The following is a 24,521-nucleotide window of genomic DNA, read 5'->3' as shown; positions in this document are numbered from 1 at the left end:
ATTCCTCCTCACAGCATTCCTCCCTGGCTCCCCTGACACTGCATTTCCTTCTCACACTCCAGTTTGATCCTTACGCAGCCACGCTGGTCTTTCCCTTCTTTGCCTGATTTCTTATGCGTGAACTGAGAGCTCTTGCGATCTCATGAAAACATCCTCAAAGCTCTGTTCTGCTCCTACAAACCTGAGGGCAGTTTCCAGGGAATCCCATTCACTTGGGATGCCTTAAGCAACTGGAAGCTCATGAAATTCAGGGTGCTCTCTTTACTCTCCACCTGGCCCACACCCCTCAACTCAGCATGAGTTCCAACAGGGCATGACCAGTGCAGTTCAGGCTGCCACCAGTATGGACATCACTAATTAATTCATTACTCATCATTTCATCTGTGCTGATAATCACAGGTGCAGTAGTGCCTCTGCTCTGTTTAAAGTATCACCTGGATTAAGAAAATTTCCCCTCAGAGTGCTCCAAGTGTCTCCTGGACTACACTCAGCTCATGTCAGTGTGGCTAAATTCCCTCAGCAGCATCAGTGCCTGAGGTGCAAGAAGAGGCTGAAGGGACTGGATTTGGTCAGCTGAAAAGAGGGAATATCAGAGGGACCCCTAACAGTGTTAGCCTGATTTTAACAGATGATTACAAACAAGATGGAGCCACCTCTTTGAGGTGCACACTTGCAAGATGCAACAGTGGAAATTTAAATTAAACACCAGGAAAACAATTCTTCACCTTGAGTGTGGCTAAGCAGTGGAGGAAGCTGCCCAAAGAGGCTGTAGGAACTCTGTCCTTGGAGATTTTCCAAATTCCCCCAGGCAAGGCTTTGAGAAATGGTTTAACTTTGAATATACCCTTGCTCTGAGCAGAAGGTTAAGTTGGATCATCTCCAGATATCCTTTCCAACCTAAACTGACAGGGAACTACATGCTTGTAACAAAAAGCTTGATGCAAAATACCCAGTCTGTGGACCCAGTGCCTCTAGTTTAGGGATCTAGGTAAGAAGTTATAAATTACTAGTTGACACATAAATTTTCCTAATACATAAGTAAAACATAGGTCAAAACTACAGCAAATTGAGTCCTGCAAGTACTTGCTGGAAATTTAACTTTTTTTCTCAGACAGACAGGACAGGATGATGGATGAGTTATATACCCTGAATTTACAGTTCCATATAAAATTTCTGCTGTAGTTGGAAAAGTCCAAAATATTCATATGAACTGCAAGAAGAGGAACAGACTAATTTTAATGCTTCTTGCCTCTGAGGAAAAGAGAGTTTTTCAATATTTTCCTTCTTCTCATATGGTAAGCCCATTACTTTAAATAGCCCCTTTCCCAAACCCTGGAAAGAAAGGGTGCTGGCATAGCTGTGACTTCAAGAAAGGCTTGTTTTATACTTGTAGGGCCCAACTTTTTGTAAAGAACATTTCCTCTTTAATCACAGTGCAGTTTAGGTACTGATTTAATACATTTAATCACATATGCATTTGGAAAAAACCATGCTACCCCGGATAAAACTCAATGCTACGAGACGCCCAAAAAACTTTGTAAGAAAATACGATTTGGCATGCCACTTCAAATTTGTATTTTCTTTAGAGCAAAATGGATTCTGTAGCTCACTAGACATGTCTGGATCTTGAGGACAAGCCACACAAGGAGTGTGTAGGCAGTGACAGGAGCAGAAGCATGAAAATTGGCTGCAATGCTGCTGTACAAGAGGCACAGAAAACCCTGTGTTTGCTCTGGAAACCTGAACAAAAGAGAACTACAGCTGAGACAAGAATGATCTTTGTCATGCACTTGGTAGACAGCGCAGTTGTTCCAATGTTTGAGTGAGAAATTGCATTTTCCATGTGTCCAAAAGGATGCGTGAACCTCTCCACCAGGCTGCATGCAAATTCTTATGGTAGGATGCTGCTTGTTTTAAGTATTAATGAATGCTGACATTACTGCTCTGAGATTTAGAGATTCTTCAATGGACCCTATATAATTCAGCGAAAAGTGAACTGAGAGAATTCATAAATTCCATGGATTTCACATCACTCATACAAGCTTACAGCATGTTAAGAAAAAAATACGCAGATACTTACGGTACTGAACAAAACCAGAATTTCTTTTATTTAAGTGCTATTTTTAAAATTTCTTTAGGCTATTGCTAAATGTAATGATGGGAGCTCTTTTTCTGTTTCTGCTGTATAGAATAGGAGCTTTAATGCTGACAAGGATAATTATTAACACACCAGACAAATACCTAGCAATAAATTTTATGTTCCTATATCCTCCTATTCCTTCTTCAACCCATTTTACTTGTCTGGCAGCTGCAGCATGCTTTGCCCCTACTTCAGACCTGGCTCAGCCATTGTTTCTGAAAATTCCTGTCTCTGTGGTACTAGGAAAAGGACGTGGAGCTTTACAGTTCAGTGGTCAGTTTCAGGACTTTTTTTCATAAGGGTATGTTTTTTTCAGTTAAGCTCCCTTCCAACTTTTACCTCTACAGAGATACAGTCTGTCCATGGAAACGGTCCATGAGTGAACACTGAATCTGGAGTGAAAAACTGCTCTATTACTATCCCAGCTGACTGAAAATCAACTGCAAATGCAAGTGACTCCTGTCAGATGAGAGAGAACTGTTTGATGTCTCATCTGAAAAAATTTCTGATCTCAAAAAAAAAAAATTGTAGGTCAGAACTCTGAAACAGATTACTTTTTTTTCTTGAGAGGGTCAGGCAAAATCCACTGTTCTAGAGAATTAATTCCACCCTTTTCTCCAGACAACATTTACAACAACTACAACATTTGTAGTCCGAGAATTAAAATACTAAAATTAACATAATCATCTTGAAGTTAAAACTCCACTCTAGTATGTTATCAAAAAAATAATTCTGAGGATTTTTTTTTAAAAACTTTGAATCATTGTCCTGGGGTGACTTTATGATGCTGAATTATTAAATCATTAATCAGTTGTTAAAATTTCAATGTAACAACATCTTAATGTTAACCACAAAATGTTGTTAAATAAAAAATTTTGCCCACTTTTCTTGAAAGAAATTTACCTCCTGAACTTCCTGGGGAAAGGGCCACTTAAATCTGCCTTCTAGAAACAAATACTTCAGAAATTTCCTCCCAAAATTTGCCCTAAACTAAGGACAATCTAAGGACTAAACCAGGACAATCGTATATGTTAAAAAAAATATAAAACATACCTCTTCCATCAACAGTAATACCTATTCCACTGCTACACAGGCCATGGAACTCAGCTGCTCAGTTGAGGTGGAGATGTTGGGGAAAAGAAAATGTTATTTCCAGTATTTCACCTTCTTTCATTCTAAACTAAACCCACATGACTTTTTTTTTCCCAAAGTAATTTTTCTACCATGTAACTAATGAAATGCCAACGTTCACATGAAATAACCATTTATAGATAAGTTAGTTAAATCTATGTAAGGAAGTGCTTCATCCTGAACTTTCATATATATATATATATGTAAATAAATAAATATCTATATTTATTTAACTCTGGTCATCTAAGCTTGGTTTTGTATTTTATATATAAATAAAATATAAGTTTGGAGTTTGGCTTTATATATATATATATATATATATATATATATATTTATGTTTGGTTATATATATATATACATACAAAACCATATTTAGATGACCAGAGTTAGAAACTTAGGTGATTTCTTTACAATCTTGACACGACTGTCCTCTCAAGTTACTGCTTTTAACCACACTGTCAGTTTTACTTGTTTTTTTCTTAATAGTTTTCTGCTATACTATTAATACTAAATGGAAATTCTGTCAAGATGCACCACCTCAGCTCTGTAGTCAAGAGATTTTGTTTTTAATCAATTCCCAGGTTTACTTAAAGAATTGATTCTTTTAAAATGAAATACATATTTCTAGAAATAATATGGGCTGCTCTTTTAAGCTGGATTGACTGGAGCAGGAAATTTACAGATTCATTGAAGAATTCTGCTTATTCTCTTGCAACAGTTATTACTTAGAGCAAACATTTAATTCAGGAACCCAAATTCACCCTGTTCACTTTTCTTTCGGGCATGAAATAAAAACCAACAATGCGATTTCAACAATTTTGTTTAAAGTCTGTATGTTCACTGCAGCACTCAAGGAAACACAAAACTTGTACCTGAGTTTTTAGCAGGGCAGGGATGGCACGGCTCTCCAAAGCCATAGTCAGGGTTGGCACAGCAGCATTCAGACTTTGTCACAGCCCCAGGGAAGGGACGGACACACAGCCCTTTCCTGATGCCCCCATAGCATGTGCTCCGCACGTGAGTATCTAGAGATAAAGGACAAGGGGAGAAATAATCATTTCCTTAGGCTGAAAATTAAATGTATGCATATTATCCCTTATTTTTGGTCAATAAAAAGGCCACACTGGCTACATCTGCACTGCCTTAAAAATCCTGATGAGACCAAGGCCGATTCTCAGCGTGGCTGCCTCCTGGAGCTTTCCCCAAAGCACTTTCAAACCACCTAAACTAGGGTTTTGTCACCACATTCAAAGGCATTCCAAAGGACCCAGCAAAGGCCCACACCCCAAAGCAGCTCTGTAAATCCATCAACAAATGTCCCAGTAAGAAACACAGAACAGCCTGGATCAGCATGGGGTGGCTGATTCTTCCCTTTGGGAAGTACCACAGACATCTCTGAGTTCCAGAATGGTTCCTCAGGTAGGATAACCCATCAGCAGCACAGGGCTGGTAATATGGGATAGTGTATTAGGATATATATATATATATATATATATATATATATATATCCCAACATATATCCCATATTACCCATAATATCCCAAAATAATATAAATATATATTGAGATATACATATTATATTATAATATGGGATATTATACCAGCTTCTGGAAGGAGGAGCATGGTCTCCAGCTGTATTTACAAAATCATGAACAGAAGTGCAATTTTAGCAGATTGTTCAGACAAGCATTTACGTGACATGACCATCTTAATAGGTTTATACATAAACAGACACCAGTGCTGGTTTAGCACACCAAAGAGGCCCCAAAATCTAGCTGGGAACAGCAATCTAGCAAATTTTACACACACTAGGCAGTGAGGAAAGCAGTGATACTGTCCAGACTATAAGAACCTTCAGGGGGTTTGTGATTAAAAACACACTCTGGAAGTTAAAGTGCCATCCTTGGGGAGAGGCCTGGAAATGGTGGGCTGCATAAACCACCACTTGTCACACAAACAAAACACAGAACACCTGAAAGGTTCTTCAACCCTGAAAACCAGTCCAAAAAAAGACAGCAGAAAAATTATACAGGCCAACCATACACGTCTAAGATTCACCATGTACACACTGCCAATCTTACAGGTGATTTAATCACATAAATCAATTTGACAGCCTTGGCCAGTAAGATGCAAGAAATGTCTTACAAGACATACCTCAATACTTACCTTTACAGGAATATTAATCTCCCCTCCTTATCCAAGAACTATGAGAATGTCTGAGACTGCTTTGTGTACATTTCTTTGGGGTTTTATTGTACTTTTCTGGTTTTGGTCCTTCTAAACTTGAAGGCTTTTCCCCATGTTTGCTTACAGGATAGTATTAGAGATCTTTGAACAAGCATGTAATTGGACAGTCCTTCTAAAAATGTGTAGCTGAGAACTGTAGCAGGATATAGATAATCAGCCTTTACTTTTGACTCCTAAAATTCTACAGGAGCTCAGAAATACTCTTTGTTTCAGGTACCTTTATGGGCCAGAACAGAACACAGCTTTAATTCATGCTGCTTGACAGTCCCCCAGTAAAACCACCATGCACTGTGGCCTGGACACGAGCCTGAGTGGACTCAGAAACTGAAACGAGTTTGAGGGAATCCAGACAGTTCCTTGCTTGAAGTATGACCCCAAAACAACAAAGGAAAGTTGCATGAGAAGCTTTACAGTGAATATTGAATATCCAGCGCCAATCTAAATAAGAACTGGCAATTCCTTATGCGTTCTGTCGGCCCTTTGAGTGCTGTAAGCTGGCTCCTGTATAACAGTGCTGCCTGCACATAAATGTTTTCACTTGCCTTTGGTATCGCATGGAACACATAGTTCTGGAGCACAGCTACATATTCCATAGATTTTAGAGGTTTTTTTTCCCCTGCCAAGAATCTAGGTGAAGCCAGTACAACTTGCTTGCACTTGACATCGGGAAAAGATTATGATGCTTGAAAATAGTCGAGGACTTTTGCACAAGAAATCTCTGTTCGTTTACTTGGCAAAATAATTAGTGGCATCACATGCTTTCCCTCCATCTCAGACAAGTCCAGTTGCCACCCACAAGTTCTGCCATGAACAAAGGGACTTCAATCATTGCCCTGTCACAGAAGGGGAGGCTTCCCCCTAGTTATGTTGTGCCTGTGAGGGAATGGAGCAGCAAGTCAAGGGAAGGAAATGGCACCAAGGGAAACTGCAGAGGGACAGGAGACTGGAAAGTGTGGAAGAAATACTCTGGAGGAAGGTTTTCAAAGATGTGGAGTATGGGAAGTAGCTGAAGGAAGCTACAGATGTACTGAGCAACTGCTCTGCACAAGAGAACAAGTGCTCTCAGGGCACACCAGTGCTTTTAGAGAAGCGACACAGAGAAACTGGGGACAATGTCATGCCTAGTTACAGGAAAACAGTCTGATCTACTGTCAGTGTCAGTGATTCACCAAGCCTGTGAGGGATGAAGAACCAAGCTGCCTCTCCCCCAGCAGCTGTGGGACAAGGAGAATGTCCCCCTTGGGCTGTGCTACGAGCAAGAATGAGGACAGGCACCTCTTTGTGGATGGTTCAATTGCTGCAGGCACCTCACGAAGCTCAGTTCTCCATTCCACAACAGTTCTGAGTCTGCACTTACTGATGAACCTCTGCTTCTCCCCATGTTTAGTTTGATTAGGCTTTGGCCACTCATTCCAGAGCACCAAGAATTTATTTTTTGCCCTGGACCAGAGACTAGCATCGCTGCTGCTGTACCTGTTTATGGGACTCTCCACTCCGTCCCACGGCATGGCACTTCTACACTCTTAAATTTGGCAGTGTAGCACTTCAACACCTACAAAAATGATGATCACCACGTCTGTGGTCAGTATCAGGTGCACAAGTGCCTGACCCACACTCAGGGAAAGTCACTGCACCCACCCAGGAGCCTTAGAAGGACAAATGACAAACACCCATTTGGCTCAAAAAAATTACCAGGGTAATACAAAGCTTGGTTACTCTGTCCTGGATGTCTCTGGCTCTGGGCAGAGGTAATTAGAAGTGTCTCAGCAGAGAACAAACAACACTGTGTGAAGCTGGAGCCACAGCTCAGCACAAGTTCTGAGGTGATACACGCTCACACACAGAGCCAGCTGAGGTGTCCAAGCATGGGGCTGCAGCTGGAAGTACAGCCAAACCTAAAAAGCCTGCAAATATTCAAATATTGGAAGTTTGGCTCCAAGTATTTATCTAGCTGTTCCATGACTCTGTAACTGTTCCTTTTCCAAGCATTTGTTCCCCTGTGCTGTACCTTTTTCAAGCTTGTATAACATTCTGTGATTGACTCAACTGTACTTATAAATACTAAGTAAAACAGCATTTCCTTTCTGTGTGCACTCCCACCAGGATCAAGGTCATTATTTAGAAGTAAAATAGAGCTCAGAGAAAGAGGGGGCAGCTGGACTGTGGGCTCTCAGATTTTATGTTCCTCGCTGGTTACCTAGCAGACTTGTGGGAATGTTCTTACAAGATTTCCAATTTAAGTTATTAATTTTCAAACTACCAATGATCTTCTAGCAGCCAGAATGTCTGAAAAGTACTATTTAGGTCATGCAATATATGGAATAGAATAGCCAGACACAGAATTCCTGTAGTTAATACAGCATGTGGATATATATAAACACACATACACAATTCTGAACAGTGGACTGGCTTGGAAATTCTGCTCTCAAGTCATGTGTGAGGATATTTTGTGATGCATTATTTGAAATTTGCTATGTTACTTTATGGCTGGAATAATTACATCATCTTTTTTTAATGAATTTTCCAACTAGATCATTATTCTGCTTTAAGATTTTTTTTGTCCTGTGAAGGGAACTTCCTGTTGAAAATGTAAGCATTTATGGAAAGCCTTAAAGCTGTGTAACACGTAACTTCTAAATAAATGGTGTTCACAGATGATGGCCAACCTGTCAAGCCTTTTGCTGCTAGCACTGTGGCAACATTAGGTAAATGAAAGCACAGAAAATTGAGTACTGTATTGATTCTTTGCAGCTGTATCACTGACAGGGGTAAAGATGAGGCCAACTTGGAACACAAAAAAGGTACTGAACAGCCTGTACTCAAATCTGTTTTTGTTGGTGTGCCACTGAGCAGTGAAATTCCAATATTTAAAACAGTACTACAGGTCTCTTCTCATTGTTTTACTTCTCACTGCTTTTCTCCAAACTTTTAATAAACCAGAAGAAAACAACTCAGCTACCACACAGGAGGGAACACAACTTGCTTTTGTTGGTTCAACCTTCAGTACAGCTTTGCTTACTAGAACATTTAATTTACTTAAAACAACAAAATTTGTGTTCCAACTGAGAGACTGAGAATGTGTTGTGGCTTTATTTGAGCCTATGTTTTTAAGACAGTCCTCATTTTTTATCATGCATTTTTAAAGCAGAAGTGGTAACAGAAGGGGCTAGCTTGTGCTGGCACTTGGTAGAAACACTTGTCCTAGATTTTGTTTTGAAGACTTTTGAACTTTAGCACCATCTGAAATGTTATCTGAAATGACCAACATGAGGGTTTGGTATGTCCCATCCCTGAGGTGTGAGAACCTCCAAAGCACTGTGATGCTGGTTTTCCTTTACCTGGAAATATGCTGGTAAGACAAAGGCAGATACAACATCCGTAAGTCCATCAGCAAGAACAGTCATTAATTGTTAATTAACCCATTAATAAATATGATTCTTGTGGAGTCTCTGTTCAGTAACGTGCCTGATGACAGACACATGCAGGAGCTGGGGAAGGAAACATTTTGGGGATATAGAATTGATGTTCTGAGACACACAGGGAAAATCCTGTGGATTAAATCAAGGAACTTTGCAAAGTACACACAGTATCATAACCCTCAGAAATCCCTGTCAAATATTTATTCCTCTCCTCCCTCCTCACCAGCAATCAGCACAGAAGAAGGGATTGAATACTTCTTGCTTTCTATACTTATTTAATTCATCAGCTTGAAAATTATCTATTTTTTGTCCCACGAGCTTCCTGGAGATATGCTAGAGCTCCTAGCAGAGCTCAGTAAACAATCTCTGAAATTCCAACCAGTACCATTTGAGAGGACAAGAGGCTGATTACATGGCAAAATACTATTTTTCATCAGACTAGAAAGGGTATGTCTCAAAACCAAAAGAAGATGCCAGGCAGAGCAGGCACTTTAGGCTTACATTTATATGAGTAACAGGTAAACAAGAGGTACTGCCTCATTGGAGAGAGAAAATTAATTTCTTGTCTTTTAACAACAGGTTTATGGGATTGCATCTTGTTTGTGGTTTGATGTCAACATTATTTAGAAGGAAATAATTTGATGCATTTGATAATTAATTAACCTGATAATTCCACTCGTTTTTCCATGAAGAGAAAAGAATAAAACTGATTTACCTACACACACACGACCATCAACTCCAACAACCAAGCCAGGTGGACAATCACACCGAAATGAGCCTTCAGTATTTATGCAGTGGCCATTCATGCAAATTCCTGATGTCTGGCATTCATCAATATCTAAGAGGAGGCAAGACACTTCAGCAATCAATCTGTTTTTAAGCAAGATTACAGCTTAATAGTTTCAGAACATTATCAAATTACTTTATGATAATAGATAACAGCATCTTTGTTCTATTTCTAATAAAAATTTAATCTTGGAATAATCAAAATTCCAGCTGCACAAAAAAATAAAATAACCCCAAAACATGCAGAAGAACTTTAGGATTAGAGGTACTTCATATTCTACATTAAGCAAAATCAATGATAAATTTTCCCCTTTGTCCATCCCATATTTTAATTTTGCTTTCAAGTATGGCTAAAGAGCACCAGACACAAAATATCCTTATGATGGTTAATTTTAATTTCAAAGAACTTTTAAGGGGTCATCAATTTCTAAGCACAACTGCATGTTATTAAGAAAAGCACAACTGTAGAAATGGTTAAAATTCAAATCAGAAGACTAACAACTTAGATTATTTACTAGAAGTGGCTTAAGTCCAAACACACCTATGTGGGCAGCAACAGGTATTTTCAATTAGTTTGCTGAAACTGGCGCTAAATCAGACTGTATTCTTAAAATGTTTAATAGAAGTTTTTAGTGATTGCACTTTAAGAAGTTTACAATGCTGTGTGACCCGTAAAATGGCTCAAGTGCTATGCGCTCTGAATTATTAGAAAAATGATGTGGAAAATATGTGTGTGTGGGTGGGGCTCATCAATGTAAAATCTTTCAAACCTCTTAAATTTACCATACTGCTGCTCACTTTACCATTTCACAAAAGGCTTGAATATTTTTATGTATTTACAATGCTTCAATATTTTTCAGAAGTTAAACCATACTGCTGCTCACTTTACCATTTCACAAAAGGCTTGAATATTTTTATGTATTTACAATGCTTCAATATTTTTCAGAAGCTAATTTATTGATCACTGTGGCTTTCCTAACACTATTAAGTACTTCTTTCAGTAAATTACAGATCTGTTTGCAGGCAGCTAAAGAAATCTACTTTAGTGAGCAGCAAGGTGTTATGTGGCTTTGAATCAATCCATGTTACCAGACTGCCATTCTTGCAGGGATGAACAGACAGGAAAAGCCATTTTCCATCAGTATCCCCCCCAAATTTCACATACCAGTACAGTAACGTCCATCTGGAGCCAGGACAAATCCTGGTTTACAGATGCATTTAAAACTCCCATCCTCATTTATGCACATCCCATTCAGGCACATGTTTGTGGTGGCACACTCATCGTGGTCTACAAAACATTGCAAAGAAAACTGATTTTAGTTTCTCACCCTCCAGAAGACAACACAGTGAAAATAATCAGTCAGGACAGGTGTGGCATATTCCTTCACTTGAAGATTAATTTCTGATCATAACTGTGGTAAAGTATCTCAAGAGTTTTCACTCCACATAAAAAGCAGCCATTTTTTTTTCATGTTCTGATCAGTTGCTTTGCATATTTCAGCAGGCTGTATATGAAAGGACAGGGTGCATCTTTCTTTCATACATGAGAGGATAAATAGTTTCCATTGCCTGAGAGAATTGAGCTTGTTGTTCATCTAGCTAGGGTTTTTCTTGACACCGTGCAGCCAAATTTAAAAACAGGTGTTTTCTTCAGCAATGCTGATTTATGGATCATTTGCTGTGAAGGTTTATGGAAAAACATTATTCTTAGGACTCTTGAGGAGAGGTGCAGCTTCAAAAACAAAAATTATCTCAAATTTTCTTTGAGATCATATGGTTCTGTACAATAACTATTTGAATCAAAGGCCTGTAAGTTCACAGTATTTCAAAAAAGGTAATCTTTAGTGATCCTCAGCTCTAGTATGAAGCACAATTTCTAGAACCACCAAGCTAATGCCTGCCCCATTCTTTAGAAAGGTCCTTACCCACACAGTTTCTTCTGTTTGCAGTCAGCTCAAACCCAGCATTGCAAATGCACTGGAAGCTTCCCTCAGTGTTCACACACCTCCCATTTTTACAAAGAACACCATTCTGAACACACTCATCGATATCTAAGGGGAAGAAAAAACAAACCAAGCCAAACAAATGAAATCCTACACAAACAGAGAACTACAGTTAAGATAAAAATGCATTCAGAGGCAATTAGTGCTTTGAAAAATACTGGCATGTCACTCAAACATTACTTAGAAAAAAGTTCAAAAGTAAGTTAAAATTTTAGTCTCCTTGCATCAGGGAAAAATAATGTTTTTACAGACACGTACAGCAAATGCTACCTTTTGTGAAGCTTTGCAACTTCTTCATGAATACTTTTAAAATATGATTAATACTTTCATCTGCATGCATACACAAAAAAGCACCTGTCATTCAATTTTTAAATTTTTTTTTTTTTAGAACTCTTGCCTGGGAAATTCCCTGAATGGATATTCCAGAATAATGGATAAATATTAAAAAACGACAACAAAACAAATGAGGTGGCAGCCCAAATCTAGAACTGATTTAACACTGGGATGTACTGAAATTGCACTCCTATCTTTCAAATCCAAATTCAGACGGAGTCTGGTGCAAGGGCTCAGAACACCTGCAATGCCAGCAGCCACGGAGCAGTTTCTTACCGATGCAGGCTTGCTTGGTGGGAGTTCTCTGGAAACCTGCGTGGCACTTGCAGTAATAGGAACCAGGTGTGTTGACACAGTCCCCATTGGAGCAGGGGTTTGATGTGCACTCATCAACATCTGCTGGCAGCACAGAGAGGCATTAGTGACTTCACAAAATCTACAACTTCCCCCCCCCCCCCCCCCCCAATCTGGAAGCTTCTGAGTGCAAAAGATGGTAACTAGCAGCCAAATGCTAATTACTAAAGCCTGCTCTTGGTGCAAAATCACTGCTTTGCCAGGAACACGGGGCTGTTCCTGGTTCAGCTGGGCAGGCATTTGTAAGAAGTGAAGTGGCACTGCATCATTTGTAAGCATCCTGGGGGACAACAGAAGAAGAATCTTCTTGAGGATTTTGAGACCTGATGGTTGCCTTTATGGTTGATTTAATACAACCCAGTTTTGTTTAACTCAATGTCCATTTATGCTCCTTCACGAGAAAAAAACAATACTAATCAAAACAGGCACTTTAAATGAGAGCAAACCACGGCATCCAAAACCCACCCCTATTATTTTACAGGTTTGCTGTAAAAATCTGAGGAGGGGCTGCACACCAGCAGGAGGGATTCTTAATGAGACCACAGTCTGTGCACCACATCTCAAACATTTATGCCCCACTGCACCCTCAACCCCAGTCTTTGCACTGAGTAATGCCAGATTTAACCTAACCCTCTTCTGTAATGTACCTTATTCTCCCTTCCAAAAGTTTTGGGTATTTGGGTGCAACCAAACACATTTTAACCAACTGAAATGTCAGAAATAACTCTCATTTGACATGGGGCTCTGAAAACTTCCACGGTTCTTTTTAAGAACCCTTTCCCAAATTTGATATCCAGTAGTTACCAGTGAGTCAGAGGTGTCTCTGGTCACGACAGCTATTCCCAGATCTAAGATAACAATTGTTCTTCTGTAAACCCTCCAGAACCCTGCAATCCACCGGAGCAGAGTGGGTGTATCCCACTGGTAGGGCAGGAATGCTGGATCAGTCCCCATAGCAGCTCCTAAAGGATGACCTAAGCAGGTGCTCTCTGTTAGAGCTCAATTTACAGGGGACAAATAGATCCCTTGATGAAATCCCCCATTTCTTTATCAGCAATTTTTGCTACTTTGACTTTTTCCTCCAGCTAGGCCCTTCACTTACTTACAACGCTCTTGTAATTACTCATCTCTTCATTCAGGCAGACTTTTAACAGCAGAAAGCCAGCAGTGATTTGCAGGAGTTTCTGGCATCTGGCTGAAAGCTGCCGTAAGAAACTCTGAAGCTGATCAGTTCCTAACAATGATGATTTTCCCATGCATCTTGCAGTGCATGCTTCCAGAAATACCAGGAAAACCCCAGGGCAATTTTCATGATCATTTCCACTCACACCTTATCAAATCTGGTCCTAGAGGTTAGCTCATAACATCTTGAGAATACTGGGATGCAACAAGAAATTGAAATCATAAGGATATTTATGTGTATTTTCTAGAAAGTACTGTTCCACAAACAACTTCTAAAATCACTATAAAAGATGGCAAAAGGTTCCTTTTGTTCTAATTTCATCATAAATAAGACCCCATTTTTAACAGGAATTTCTGAGTTAATGAACACAAAGTTTAAACCCAGAGCATCACCATACAAAAAGAATCTGTGTCTACACAAGTCACTGATATAATTGCCTGGTTACAGCACTCTTGGTGCCCAGATACAATCTGTGTAAACAGCTAAATGAATAAAGGAAAAGCAAATGGAAGACTCAAACAGCTCCCCTCACAAGTAACTAGCTCATTCACATTTGCATACCCACTGATCACTGCAGTAAAACCACAGGAACTGAGAGGAGATAAAGAAAAGAGGAATTCAGGGTGTTAAATACAGAGGTATTTAACCTGAATACAGAGGTATTTAACCATGAATTTTTACATGCCAGTCTGTGTCACTGTAGTAGTTCCCTGTCCTCAAGCTTCTCTGCCATGCCTGGACGTTGGGATGCTCTTTGTCATGAGTGGGGTGATTTTTCACCAGAGGTGATTTTTCCTCAGTGCTCAGCTGATATAGAAAGGGGTGAAGGAGGATTGAACACCACCCCTTCAGAACCAAGTCCTCAGCTACCAACAGGACATCAAGCTCTGAATCACATCTTGATGACAATTTTTTGTCAAGTGCCCTAACTCAAATGAATTTACTGTATTTATATTTTGCCTTATTATAAGGGAGCACAGAGGGAACTTATAAATAGTTGAAACAGTGCTCATCTACTTTGTTGAGTTTTCCTGAAGAGAATGACATTTAGGATCTTCGCCATTACAGGCTCCAACTTGCTTCAATAAAAGCCCATGTTCATGCTCCAAAGGATCTGTCTGTAAGTTTATAAATTCTACAGCAGGAATGCAGAGGTTCTCTATCAAGCAGCTGACTTAAGCTTCGAAAATCCTTCCAAAGCCATGTGCATCCTTCATGCACATGACTTCCACATGAAATATGCTTCTTAAGATGGTCTTATTTTTATAAGCTCTTGATAACTGAGGGAAATGGCAAAGGTATGTTAATATAAAGGAGTTGTTGGCTTTGATTTTGCATTGAAAGCATGCATATTCCAGCAGTATAAACAGGAAACATTTAAGACAGAGATATTTAACCCATTTATTCTGTCTCCCAGCATGCCCTCTTCAAGGTCAAATGTTTGCTTTTCAGCACTTGCCTCACACACATCTCCACTTTTCAGTTTTTCATCTCTAACAACTGGCAGAATTCTCTCAGGCACAGTAGGAAACTTCCAAAATACCCTTAAAAGACTTACTGCAATGAGTCTGGAGACAAATTTTAAAATTTTAAATACGCCTATTTGTATTGACAAGACAACTACAATTCAACACAGCACACCTACAGGTTTGCTCCCACCTTTTAAAAAGTCTCTACAGTTTTATCCAGATTTTTTTGAAACAGAAGTGAACAAGGAAAGGTAATAAAATTAAAGCTGTCTATTTTGGAGAAAAGGACTGACCGTTTGGAGTCAGACCACTGAGGGCACTCATGGTCCTTGGCCATGTTCTGTTGTGAGAACAGCATAATGCAACTTCAGGTAAGAGACAAATAAGTAACACCACAGTTTTTTGGTTTGGCAGGATAAATCTTGAAACAGGGCTTTTCTTTAACTCTACAGAAAAATATGTAACCATTTCTGGATTTAATTTATTGCTTTGGGAGCAGGCAGAGAAGTACAGAAATAGTGTTCATTTATGTGCCATTAACCCCATTACCAATGCCCCAAGATTGTTCTGTCAGAAAAACGATAAAATATTCAAACTATAATACAGACATCTACTATAATTCATACATATATATATATATAAATTAGAATATATATCCTGCCTATATTTCCAAGAAACTTTCTGTGTAATTTGCAGCAACTACTGTTCACAAATCCCAGATTCAGGGGGGAACTTTGGCTATTTCTTTATAACACAATTAGAAAATAACTGTGAGACAAAGCTGTGTTATTTATAGAGCTCGCAGAGTTATTTATAATTCATAGAGTTCACTCTCTTATGAAACATCTGAATTCAAGCAGCTACTGAGAAGGCAAACCACTGCAGAGCTGCAATTAGTAATGGCTGATTTATTTCATGCCACAAAAAAATGGGCAAAATGACACTTAAACTTTTCTGAAGCCATTTTGGGTGTCCCCTCCCATGCTTTCCATGTGGGACAGCACTGTAGCTGGCACTGCACCTTCAGCTTTCATTAAACCAATTGAAATTTCTGTTTTGATCCCAGTGCACCCAAAATTTCCTCTGCTTTCAGTTTACTCTTTTATGCTGAGGTAAGCATTGCAAAGTCAACATTAAGTTCTTTAAGTGAAGACACATTTTCACTGGGCACATACCTGTAAGCCACATAATTAACCAGGTCAATTTTTTCTTTCCCTCAATGCACCCATCAACCTACTGGGACCCCAAAGTGAAAATTAGATACAACTTCACTGATTATCACAAGCCTGGAGTAGAAGGGGAACTGCCAAGCAAGTGTCCTGCAGGGTGACCCCACAGAGGAGTCAGAGACAGAATGACAGCCACATTATCAAGAACACATTGTCTTTTTCTGTCCCAGCTCCCAGCTAAGTAAAGCTGATGAGCCTTTCAAACCACAGATTATTGCCATGCTCCAATGACACCTGAAAAACTAAAAAACTGAAGTTCACACAGCTCTACTTGCTACAACCTATGTGCTTCAGATGTTATTTTCAACTTGACCCCTGAGTAACAAAAATATGGATACAAGATATAAACTATATTTCAAAAAGATCAAATACTCCAAAACACCAGAGAGTCCTTGAGTGTCAAGGCCCATCAGAGTTAAAAATATTACTGATTTCAGTGATGCAAAATCTAGTGCGTTAACAAATGAGCCAGGGTTCTCCATACTCCTTTTCTAAAGAACAGCCATCAAGAACCATCAAGCCATCTTCTACAAAGAACAGCAAACAAACATCACAAGACTCCTACTCCCCTCTCACAATGTGATTATGGCTCCTGAGACCCAAGGATGCAGCAAGAGATAAAGCCCTTTGAACTTCCCAGTCAGAGGTCAGAGGTACAGGAAACTCTCCCCCAAATAAAAAAGGTAAAAAAGATTCAGGCTCCCTATATCATAAAGGACAGCTTGGATGAAGAACTATATCAACCTTCAAGTACAAAAAAGTGAAATGAAGAAGGTACTGGACTACTTTCTTTGTACAGTGAGGATAAGAAGAGAAATGAGAGAAGCTGAATCTTTTGCAAATGCAGTGTTTAAATTAGATGTTCTGAAAACTTTCTGGATATCTGACAATGGGAGCAGTGCAAGTGCTTGGGGAAGCGGTGACGTCCCTTTTATCTGAGTTTTCCTGAAATGAGGGTGTGCAGTGGCCAGGAATGGTGCAGGTACCAAGCTCTCTGATGCAAGAGCACAGCTGAACTAAGAGGGGACCTGCAATCCTCAGACACATTAGAAATTGATTCTCAACCCACACTTGCTGTGATGCAAACCTACTGCTAACAAGCTCTTGTGTGGTATTTTTCATTCACAGATCTCAATCTCTTCATAAAGACTCAGTAAAAAGGGTTCAATCCAAAACATAACCAGAAGTTTTTATTTAGGATCCTATACATTAATCACTGTATCCTGCATAGGGGGTTCCTCTCCACACAACCACCCCACAAGAACCCCCAAATCTTGTATTTTCCCTGAAATAACTGATGAGTTTTGGACACTGCAAGAGTGAAGTCCACAGGAATGGAATCAAAGTATAGGATCCAAATTTTCATCTGAAATGCAAATTTAACCAGAAGTTAATTAATGCAATTTTTGAATTATTTTATATCTTTCAAATTGCCATTAATCCTTATGAGGAGGCAAAACATAAATTCTACCCTTCATCATCTTGATCATAACAATACTACATCCCAAAAGTCAAGCTTTGTCAGCCTAACAGAAGAGAAAATGAAGCAGAACTTTACTGAGTGTGACAAAAATGCTCAATAGCCTTTAACTACAGGAGTAGGAATACTCAATACCAATATTTGCAACTCAAGATTTTTTTTTCTTGGTAAGAAAACAGACAGCTCTCATAGAAAACTGAAATTATTCTAGTGTAACTAATACCATGGTCTTTGCAGTTTCTCTGAAGAGCAGCATCATTAAAATTAATATGATTTGTTTTTGTAAAAAAGATTTTAAGCTGAAGAATATTAGAATAATGGATTTTGAAATGTGCACTCACCAATGCAATCCCCATTTTCATCCTGCTTATATCCCATGTTGCATTCACATCTGTAGCTAGAGGGGGTTGGTATACAACGTCCATTCAAACAAAGGTTGGGACGGTGCTTGCAGTTGTCTATTGTCTGATTGAGTATTGCTAATATAAAAAAATCAGAATGAGAGACAAATATTCAGGTTTTTATATGGAAGTAAATGTGAACATTGTACTTGCCTTCATGAAGGATGTTGTGAGGTGCACAAACACATTAAAAAAACCTTTTTCAAGGCACTATCTGCTGACCTGACAGTAAACTAACAACAACAAACAGCTCTTGGAAATAAAAAAACTTCATTAGGCAAACATTCTTAAATATGATTTACCATTTCTGTCTATAGCCTGATGAGCCTGTCAGTGAACTTGGGGATAAACCACAATTTGTGTGAAAGTCAAAGCAATTTTTGGTGTACCTGTCTTAATAATGCCTCTTACATTTTATGATCTCTCTGGTTCTGATGCCAGGGGTGTGTTTACACATGTCATGAGCAATGTTTACATCCATGAGACTTCTGCCAGAAAATTATTCAGTTTGGGCTTTCAGCCAAGGCAGTGTTTCTGCAGAGTAAGTAGCTTTTACAGTTGGAAGAGAAAATACAGAAGATGTTTATTTCTAAACTACTACCTCGGTAGTTTTTGGAAAATACTAGAAATCTGGAGTTTTATTAGTGCTGACAAAGACACCTCGACAAGGACAACATGGGCTCAGGGACTCTGTAACTGAAGTCATGCAAAAACCTCTTCCTGCATCAGGAAAGGCTCCTGACCTTCCTGAGGCGTTTAAAACACGCTTGAACGGCAAAATCATTTTTAAGTGTTAAGAAGAACGCCATACCATATCCAGGCTGATCAGTAAAAATAAAGGAAAAACAGAAGGAATAGCGTAAAAAAAAAAAAACCAAACAAACCAGGACACGAGCACTTACTCAGCCCTGTAATGATCGGGCCGCTTCCAGCGGGGCTGTGACCACCTGCTCCTGCCCCTGCCCCGCCCAGAGCTGGGGAGAATCCGTTGCTTCCCGGGATGGGGATGAAGCCAGCTCCTCTGGGTCCGAATCCGTTGCCGCCAGGATGGGGATGGAAGCCGTTCCCTGCTGCTCCGCCGCCGCGCCGCGCGCCGCCTCGGGCAGGGGCCCCGTCCACGCACAGCCTGCGGTGCTCATCTGTCACACAGGGACACACAGCACACAGGGTCAGCCTCGCACAGCCAGCCCCAAGGACAGGCACAGCCCTCCCCGCAGTGTGCCGCAAAATCCAGGAGGGCAGCTCCAAGGGAAGGCACAGCCCTCCCCATAGTGTGCCGCAAAATCCAGGAGGGCTCTCCGCGATGTCGCGTCCTGCCCCGGCTGCTCTGAGCCTCCCTTGGTCGTCGCAGGTGTTGCTCGAGGAAATAATAATGAAAAGGAATGCTGTAATTTAGGAATATTTGTTCAAGTGTTTGTTGAAACTGTCTTCTTGGTGTGTTGACAGCAGCGCTGTAACTCCCTGGTTTCTCGGAGGAGAAGAAAATACCTTCTCATTTGATAAAGAAAATTGTCACAGACATCTTTTCATAAAAATCCTTTCTTTAGGATTTTTCCCCCTTCTGAGAAGCTGTGGCCTCAGCAATAAAATGTGAACAATGTTTATCTGCCGCTGTGGAATGCAACAGGTGCACCTGTGATTGGTCTCCTGTGGATGTTTGGATTTACTGACCACTCACGGCAGAGCTGTTCTTGCTTTCTGCCTGGACACAGACCTTTGTTATTCATTCCTTTTCTATTCTTAGCTAGCTAGCCTTCTGAGAACTTTCTCTCTATTCCTTTTAGTATAGTCATAATGTAATATATATCATAAAATAATAAATCAAGCCTTCTGAACACGAGGTCAACATTCTCGTCTCTCTCTTCACCCTGAAGACCCTTGCAAGCCCAGTAACAGAAAATATCTTTCATTAGGGATGCGCACTATTCTTCTCTGAGCAGAACTGAAAGAACAACTTAAAACTGATGCATTCTAGCTCAAAGTTACCCAAAATGCAATGGAACAAGAAAGGAACTGTTCCTTTAAATCAAAATTAACTATGGACCCTAAGAGTTGTTTCCTCTTCAAGCCTGACCACAAAGTCTTTCCCATTTCCCAAAACCTATTTCCAAAGCCAACAAAAGGACATTAAAAAACCAAGTGCCAAACAACCACAGACCAAAATGAAAAATGGTTAACAGATGGCAATATCAGTACTAAAACCACGGAAATTAATAATAATGCAATCCATGACCTTATTTTCTTCTGTTTAGCCTACATTTTAAAGCAGTTTAAAGCACCCCGGTGACCTCCACCCAGAGCAGAATGAACAGCAAGGCGAAAGTAACAGCCAAAACAATAGCTAAATAGCCAAACCAGGAGGGCACTCACCAGATCCTCTGGCAGGACACACCTCTGGGCCAGAGGCAGTGGCCCAGCAGTGGCCAGACTCACAGCAGCACTGCCTTCTGGTGAACCTCCCGGGCAGCTCCTGGGCGCAGCGGCCGCTCGCAGAGCTGGAGAAACAGCTGCCTGCTCGCTGATCTGGCAGCCAGGGAAAAGACAAACACCAAAAACCGTGACCTTGATGCTGGTTTGCTTTTACCTTTCTTTCTTTTACACAGTCTCTTGCGGGGCTTCCAGCTGTCGGTTTCTCTGGGTCTGGATTGAAGGCACTTGAGATGGCAGTTCAAGTTCGGACTCAGGTGTTTATTATTTCTGATCAGTAAAATAGTCCCATCACTATGAGTTCTGCAGCTTTTCATTAGAAGGCACAAAATGGCTACCAATCTCTTGTTCCAAGGTCTTTTAAGACTAAACCATCCAATTAAGAACTGACACCTGGAATATTTTCCCTTTAACCCAATAACTGATCCCAAAGAGCTGTAATGCAGACTTTTCTGCCCAATTAAAAAATGCCACCCAAACCCATGGAGAAGAAGGAGGAAGAAGTCAGCATGAAGAAGAAACCCAGGATGACACCCTGTGCCCTCCATCTTGCTTCCATCCACAACACACTAAAATCCCAACACCTCAATTTCTCACCAAGTGATACACCCACACTGCTCTCTGTAATCTATCACACACTTTTGTGGGTTCCAGTCTATGTTGAAGTCTGGGAAACTTTCTCCATGAATGAGGGTCAGAGTCAGCGCTGCCCTGGGGGTCAGGGCAGCCCAGAGCAGACAGAGAAATATTCCCAGTGCCCTGAGTTTCCACATTCTCTGTATCCTTTACACATATACTTGTAGCTAAGTTTCAACATTTTCCTCAGCAGAAAGACAAAAAAAAAATTCTGGATCCCTGTGCTGCCTTGGTCCTCCTTAGAAACCAAGGCTGAAACCAGCTTTCCAAGACTGGCTTTTGTAAACGGGGCTTGGATCTCATCCCAAGGGAGGAGAATCCAGAAGGTACTAGAACTGAGGGAATTACTTCACCAGGCAGGTTCCTGAGTGAGGGGGTTTGTCAGATACGATAATTTGCAGGATCTATAAAAATGGTACATGCATTACACAGTGGGAGCATCTTTGGCCTTTTCTACCCGATGAATTTGTGTACTTGAGGACCCTCATATAAAAGGTACCCTTTTGATCACCCTAATTGTGACTGACACATATTTTTAGGGTCAGAGAAAAAGGCATCAACATGAGCTCCCAAAGCTACCTTCCCTTGTTCAGCTGAGGTAAGGATGAAAATGCTTTACAAGTTGTATTAAAAAGAACAAAAGAAAACCAAACAAACAAACAAAAACCCCCACAATACCCAAACTGCACCCAATAATTATCTGACCCATGTATTCCACACTGGATTTACTGCAGGATCACACAGGTGCAGTGGCATCAGCTTTGCATTAATCCACCATGCAATCCTAAGGTCTGCTCAGTCCAACAAAGAAATATGGATGATGTGAAAAACACAAAGCAATACAAACAAAACACCATATATATTTATATATATAAACCCTACTATGGCAAAACCTGAGATACTTCATGTAGCAATAGCAGCATAAATACATTAATTTAATGATTTTTTTTTTCCCTTAGCTTAGATGGATCTAACTGGAAAAATGCTATTCAGTTGACAGAAAGTACAACAGAGTATTTAGTAATGCCATGTGAAAATTACTCTCTTCCAAAGGCAGATGATCTTTTATTGTCAGATTAGAGCATGTGATTTTTCTGCAGGACTCAGGTTTTGGGAGCTGACTTTAAAAATCAAATTGTAAAACACGCCAAAATCCACAGAAATTTTGGTCATATTGGAAATCATAGGTTTTCAGTATTCCTGAGGCTAGCCACAATGTATTTGAAGCTGGCACTCCTCAGATGAACCTGCGTAACAGAAGGTGGCTACACTGTTTAAGAAATTATTAATTTTAAATCACTAGCAGGTCATGTGCTGCTGCTTGCTTACATCATTTATCTGCAAGTCAGAAACCCTTTCAGAATTCCTACTCCTTCCCCAGTATGAGAACAAGCAGCTTTGGGATATCTGAAGTAAGAAGAATGACATGAGATCTAGAAAATACAGTACTGTTAGCAATTGTTAAGGTTTTTTTACATGTGGTATGCAGTATTAATAGTTAATTGGTCAAAATGTTTAAATCACATGCACCTATATATAAGAAATCAACACGTGGAAATAAACAAAATGGGTTTTTTTAATGTAGGGATATCTATTAAATAAACTGTCCTGTAAAAGGTGAAATCTAATTAAATCCAGCACTTGGTTTGCTTCATCTGATTCTGACAAATTAGTGGCACATCTTAATGTCTTTTGAGTTTATTTTTGTGCCCTATGTTGACCACTAAAGACTAAATTAACCCGTGTGAAATGGGATTTGAAGCACCAAGCAGGGATAAATGTTTGCTCCTTTAAAACCAAAGCGAGCTTAACTTTTGGGCTCATCAGATGCAGATTCGAGAAACAAACGAAATTAACAATTCCTATGTTTGCCTGGACAACAGAGTGAGGCCCTGGGGCAGGGGGAAGTACCAGGTGGCTCTGGAGCACCTACCAGGAGTGCAGGATCCATCCACAGCTGTGACAAAACCCCGTGGGCAGACGCAGAAATAACTCCCCACAGTGTTGGAGCAAACACCGCCCTCACAAATCCCTGGGACGACGCTGCATTCATCAATGTCTACCCAAAAAGGAAAGGACATGGGATAATTAGCACACTGCATTAAAAGGAGGGGAAAAAGAGAGCTTTTCTGAAATGAAGTCGTTATTCAACTCTGAATAAAATATTGCTGGTGCTTGCTTGCTCGCTGGAAATGGTTTTGTTTGCCACCTGTAGGAGGTTTTCCTTGTCCATGCACAGGGTGTTTAGCACTTCCAGGCACAGAGATGCCACAGAAAATGCTGAGATTTCCTCCCTCCTGAATGACTCAGTGCCACCTCCGAGGAGCACGGAGCAGCGCGGAATGGAATGCCAGAATACACCTCCTGCTTCCAGGATGCAGGGAGCAGGATGGCACAGCAGCCAGCCAGGACACCTCTGCGCTTCCCGAGACCGCACAAACTCGCGGCTCATGAGATTCTGACTGCTCTCAGGCCCCCTGACATCCCAGCTGTAAGAAAGAATTGTGTCCAACCCTTGCAAATGCAAACGAACCTTCTGATGCACTCAAATGTTTCTGCTGACTGAGAGCAGAGGTCCTACTGGAGCAGCAAGGCAATTTTGTGTGTAAATATGTATAAACTGAGGCATCACCACGCTAATAAATGAGCTGCTGTGTCTAACCAGGGGCTGCCAGATTCCCAACCAGTGGTGCAGCACTGCAAAGCCCATTTGTGGCTGGCAAGTTCAGGGCAGATGAAGGTAGTTTTTCAGCACCTCTGCAAAGCTGCAGGATGCAGACCATCCTTCCCAACTGGCTACACCCAAGGCAGTTTGGAACTGTCCAGGGGGCTTGTCCGAGAATGACAGGAAGGTGGGAAGGTAGAAAAGCACCTTCCTGAAACCCAGGCAGTGATCAGAGCAGCAGGAAGACTCCACAGTCTTCTCCATGTGGACAGAAAAACCAATTAACATGGAGAACCCTGGTGGAAGAAAAATAAATTTAACTTACTGGAGCTGTAATGAGTAATTGGTTTTTTGGTTCACTGGTTTTTGAGCCAAATCTCTGTCTCTCCTTCCACCCCCCCTGGTTCTTGCACATGTAATTATTTCAAAATATTGCTATTTCCTCTGACAGGAAATTCTGAGACTTCATCTCAGGGAGGGCTACTTGCAGTAAGGCTGATTGAATATTTTACTAGTTTTCTTCCCTTCTCCCCTCCAAAGTACATAAAATTAATGGTCTCAGGGAAAATGCTCCAAATACAAGCAACAGGAAATGCTGTATTAAGGGAGAGGAAGTCT

General features: G+C 40.4%; 1 protein-coding gene across 3 annotated transcripts in view; it reads right to left on the bottom strand.

Annotated features, from left to right (window-relative positions):
* Window positions 1-24,521, bottom strand: part of FBN2 (fibrillin 2) — a 123,121-nt gene that overhangs the window by 66,750 nt on the left and 31,850 nt on the right. For all 3 annotated transcript variants that reach the window (XM_059491937.1, XM_059491936.1, XM_059491938.1), the window contains 10 exons: window positions 23,172-23,297; window positions 20,546-20,698; window positions 19,078-19,314; window positions 18,116-18,253; window positions 12,336-12,455; window positions 11,649-11,774; window positions 10,889-11,011; window positions 9,653-9,775; window positions 4,144-4,296; window positions 3,194-3,247 (listed from right to left, as the gene is read on the bottom strand). In XM_059491937.1, coding sequence (XP_059347920.1) covers window positions 3,194-3,247; window positions 4,144-4,296; window positions 9,653-9,775; window positions 10,889-11,011; window positions 11,649-11,774; window positions 12,336-12,455; window positions 18,116-18,253; window positions 19,078-19,314; window positions 20,546-20,698; window positions 23,172-23,297 — 1,353 coding nt within the window. The remainder of the gene's footprint in view (window positions 1-3,193; window positions 3,248-4,143; window positions 4,297-9,652; window positions 9,776-10,888; window positions 11,012-11,648; window positions 11,775-12,335; window positions 12,456-18,115; window positions 18,254-19,077; window positions 19,315-20,545; window positions 20,699-23,171; window positions 23,298-24,521) is intronic.

Source organism: Ammospiza nelsoni, chromosome Z, assembly GCF_027579445.1.
Source record: "Ammospiza nelsoni isolate bAmmNel1 chromosome Z, bAmmNel1.pri, whole genome shotgun sequence".
Lineage (NCBI taxonomy): Eukaryota > Metazoa > Chordata > Aves > Passeriformes > Passerellidae > Ammospiza > Ammospiza nelsoni.
Note: the sequence above shows the minus strand (reverse complement) of the source record. Positions and strands in the feature narration are given on the sequence as shown.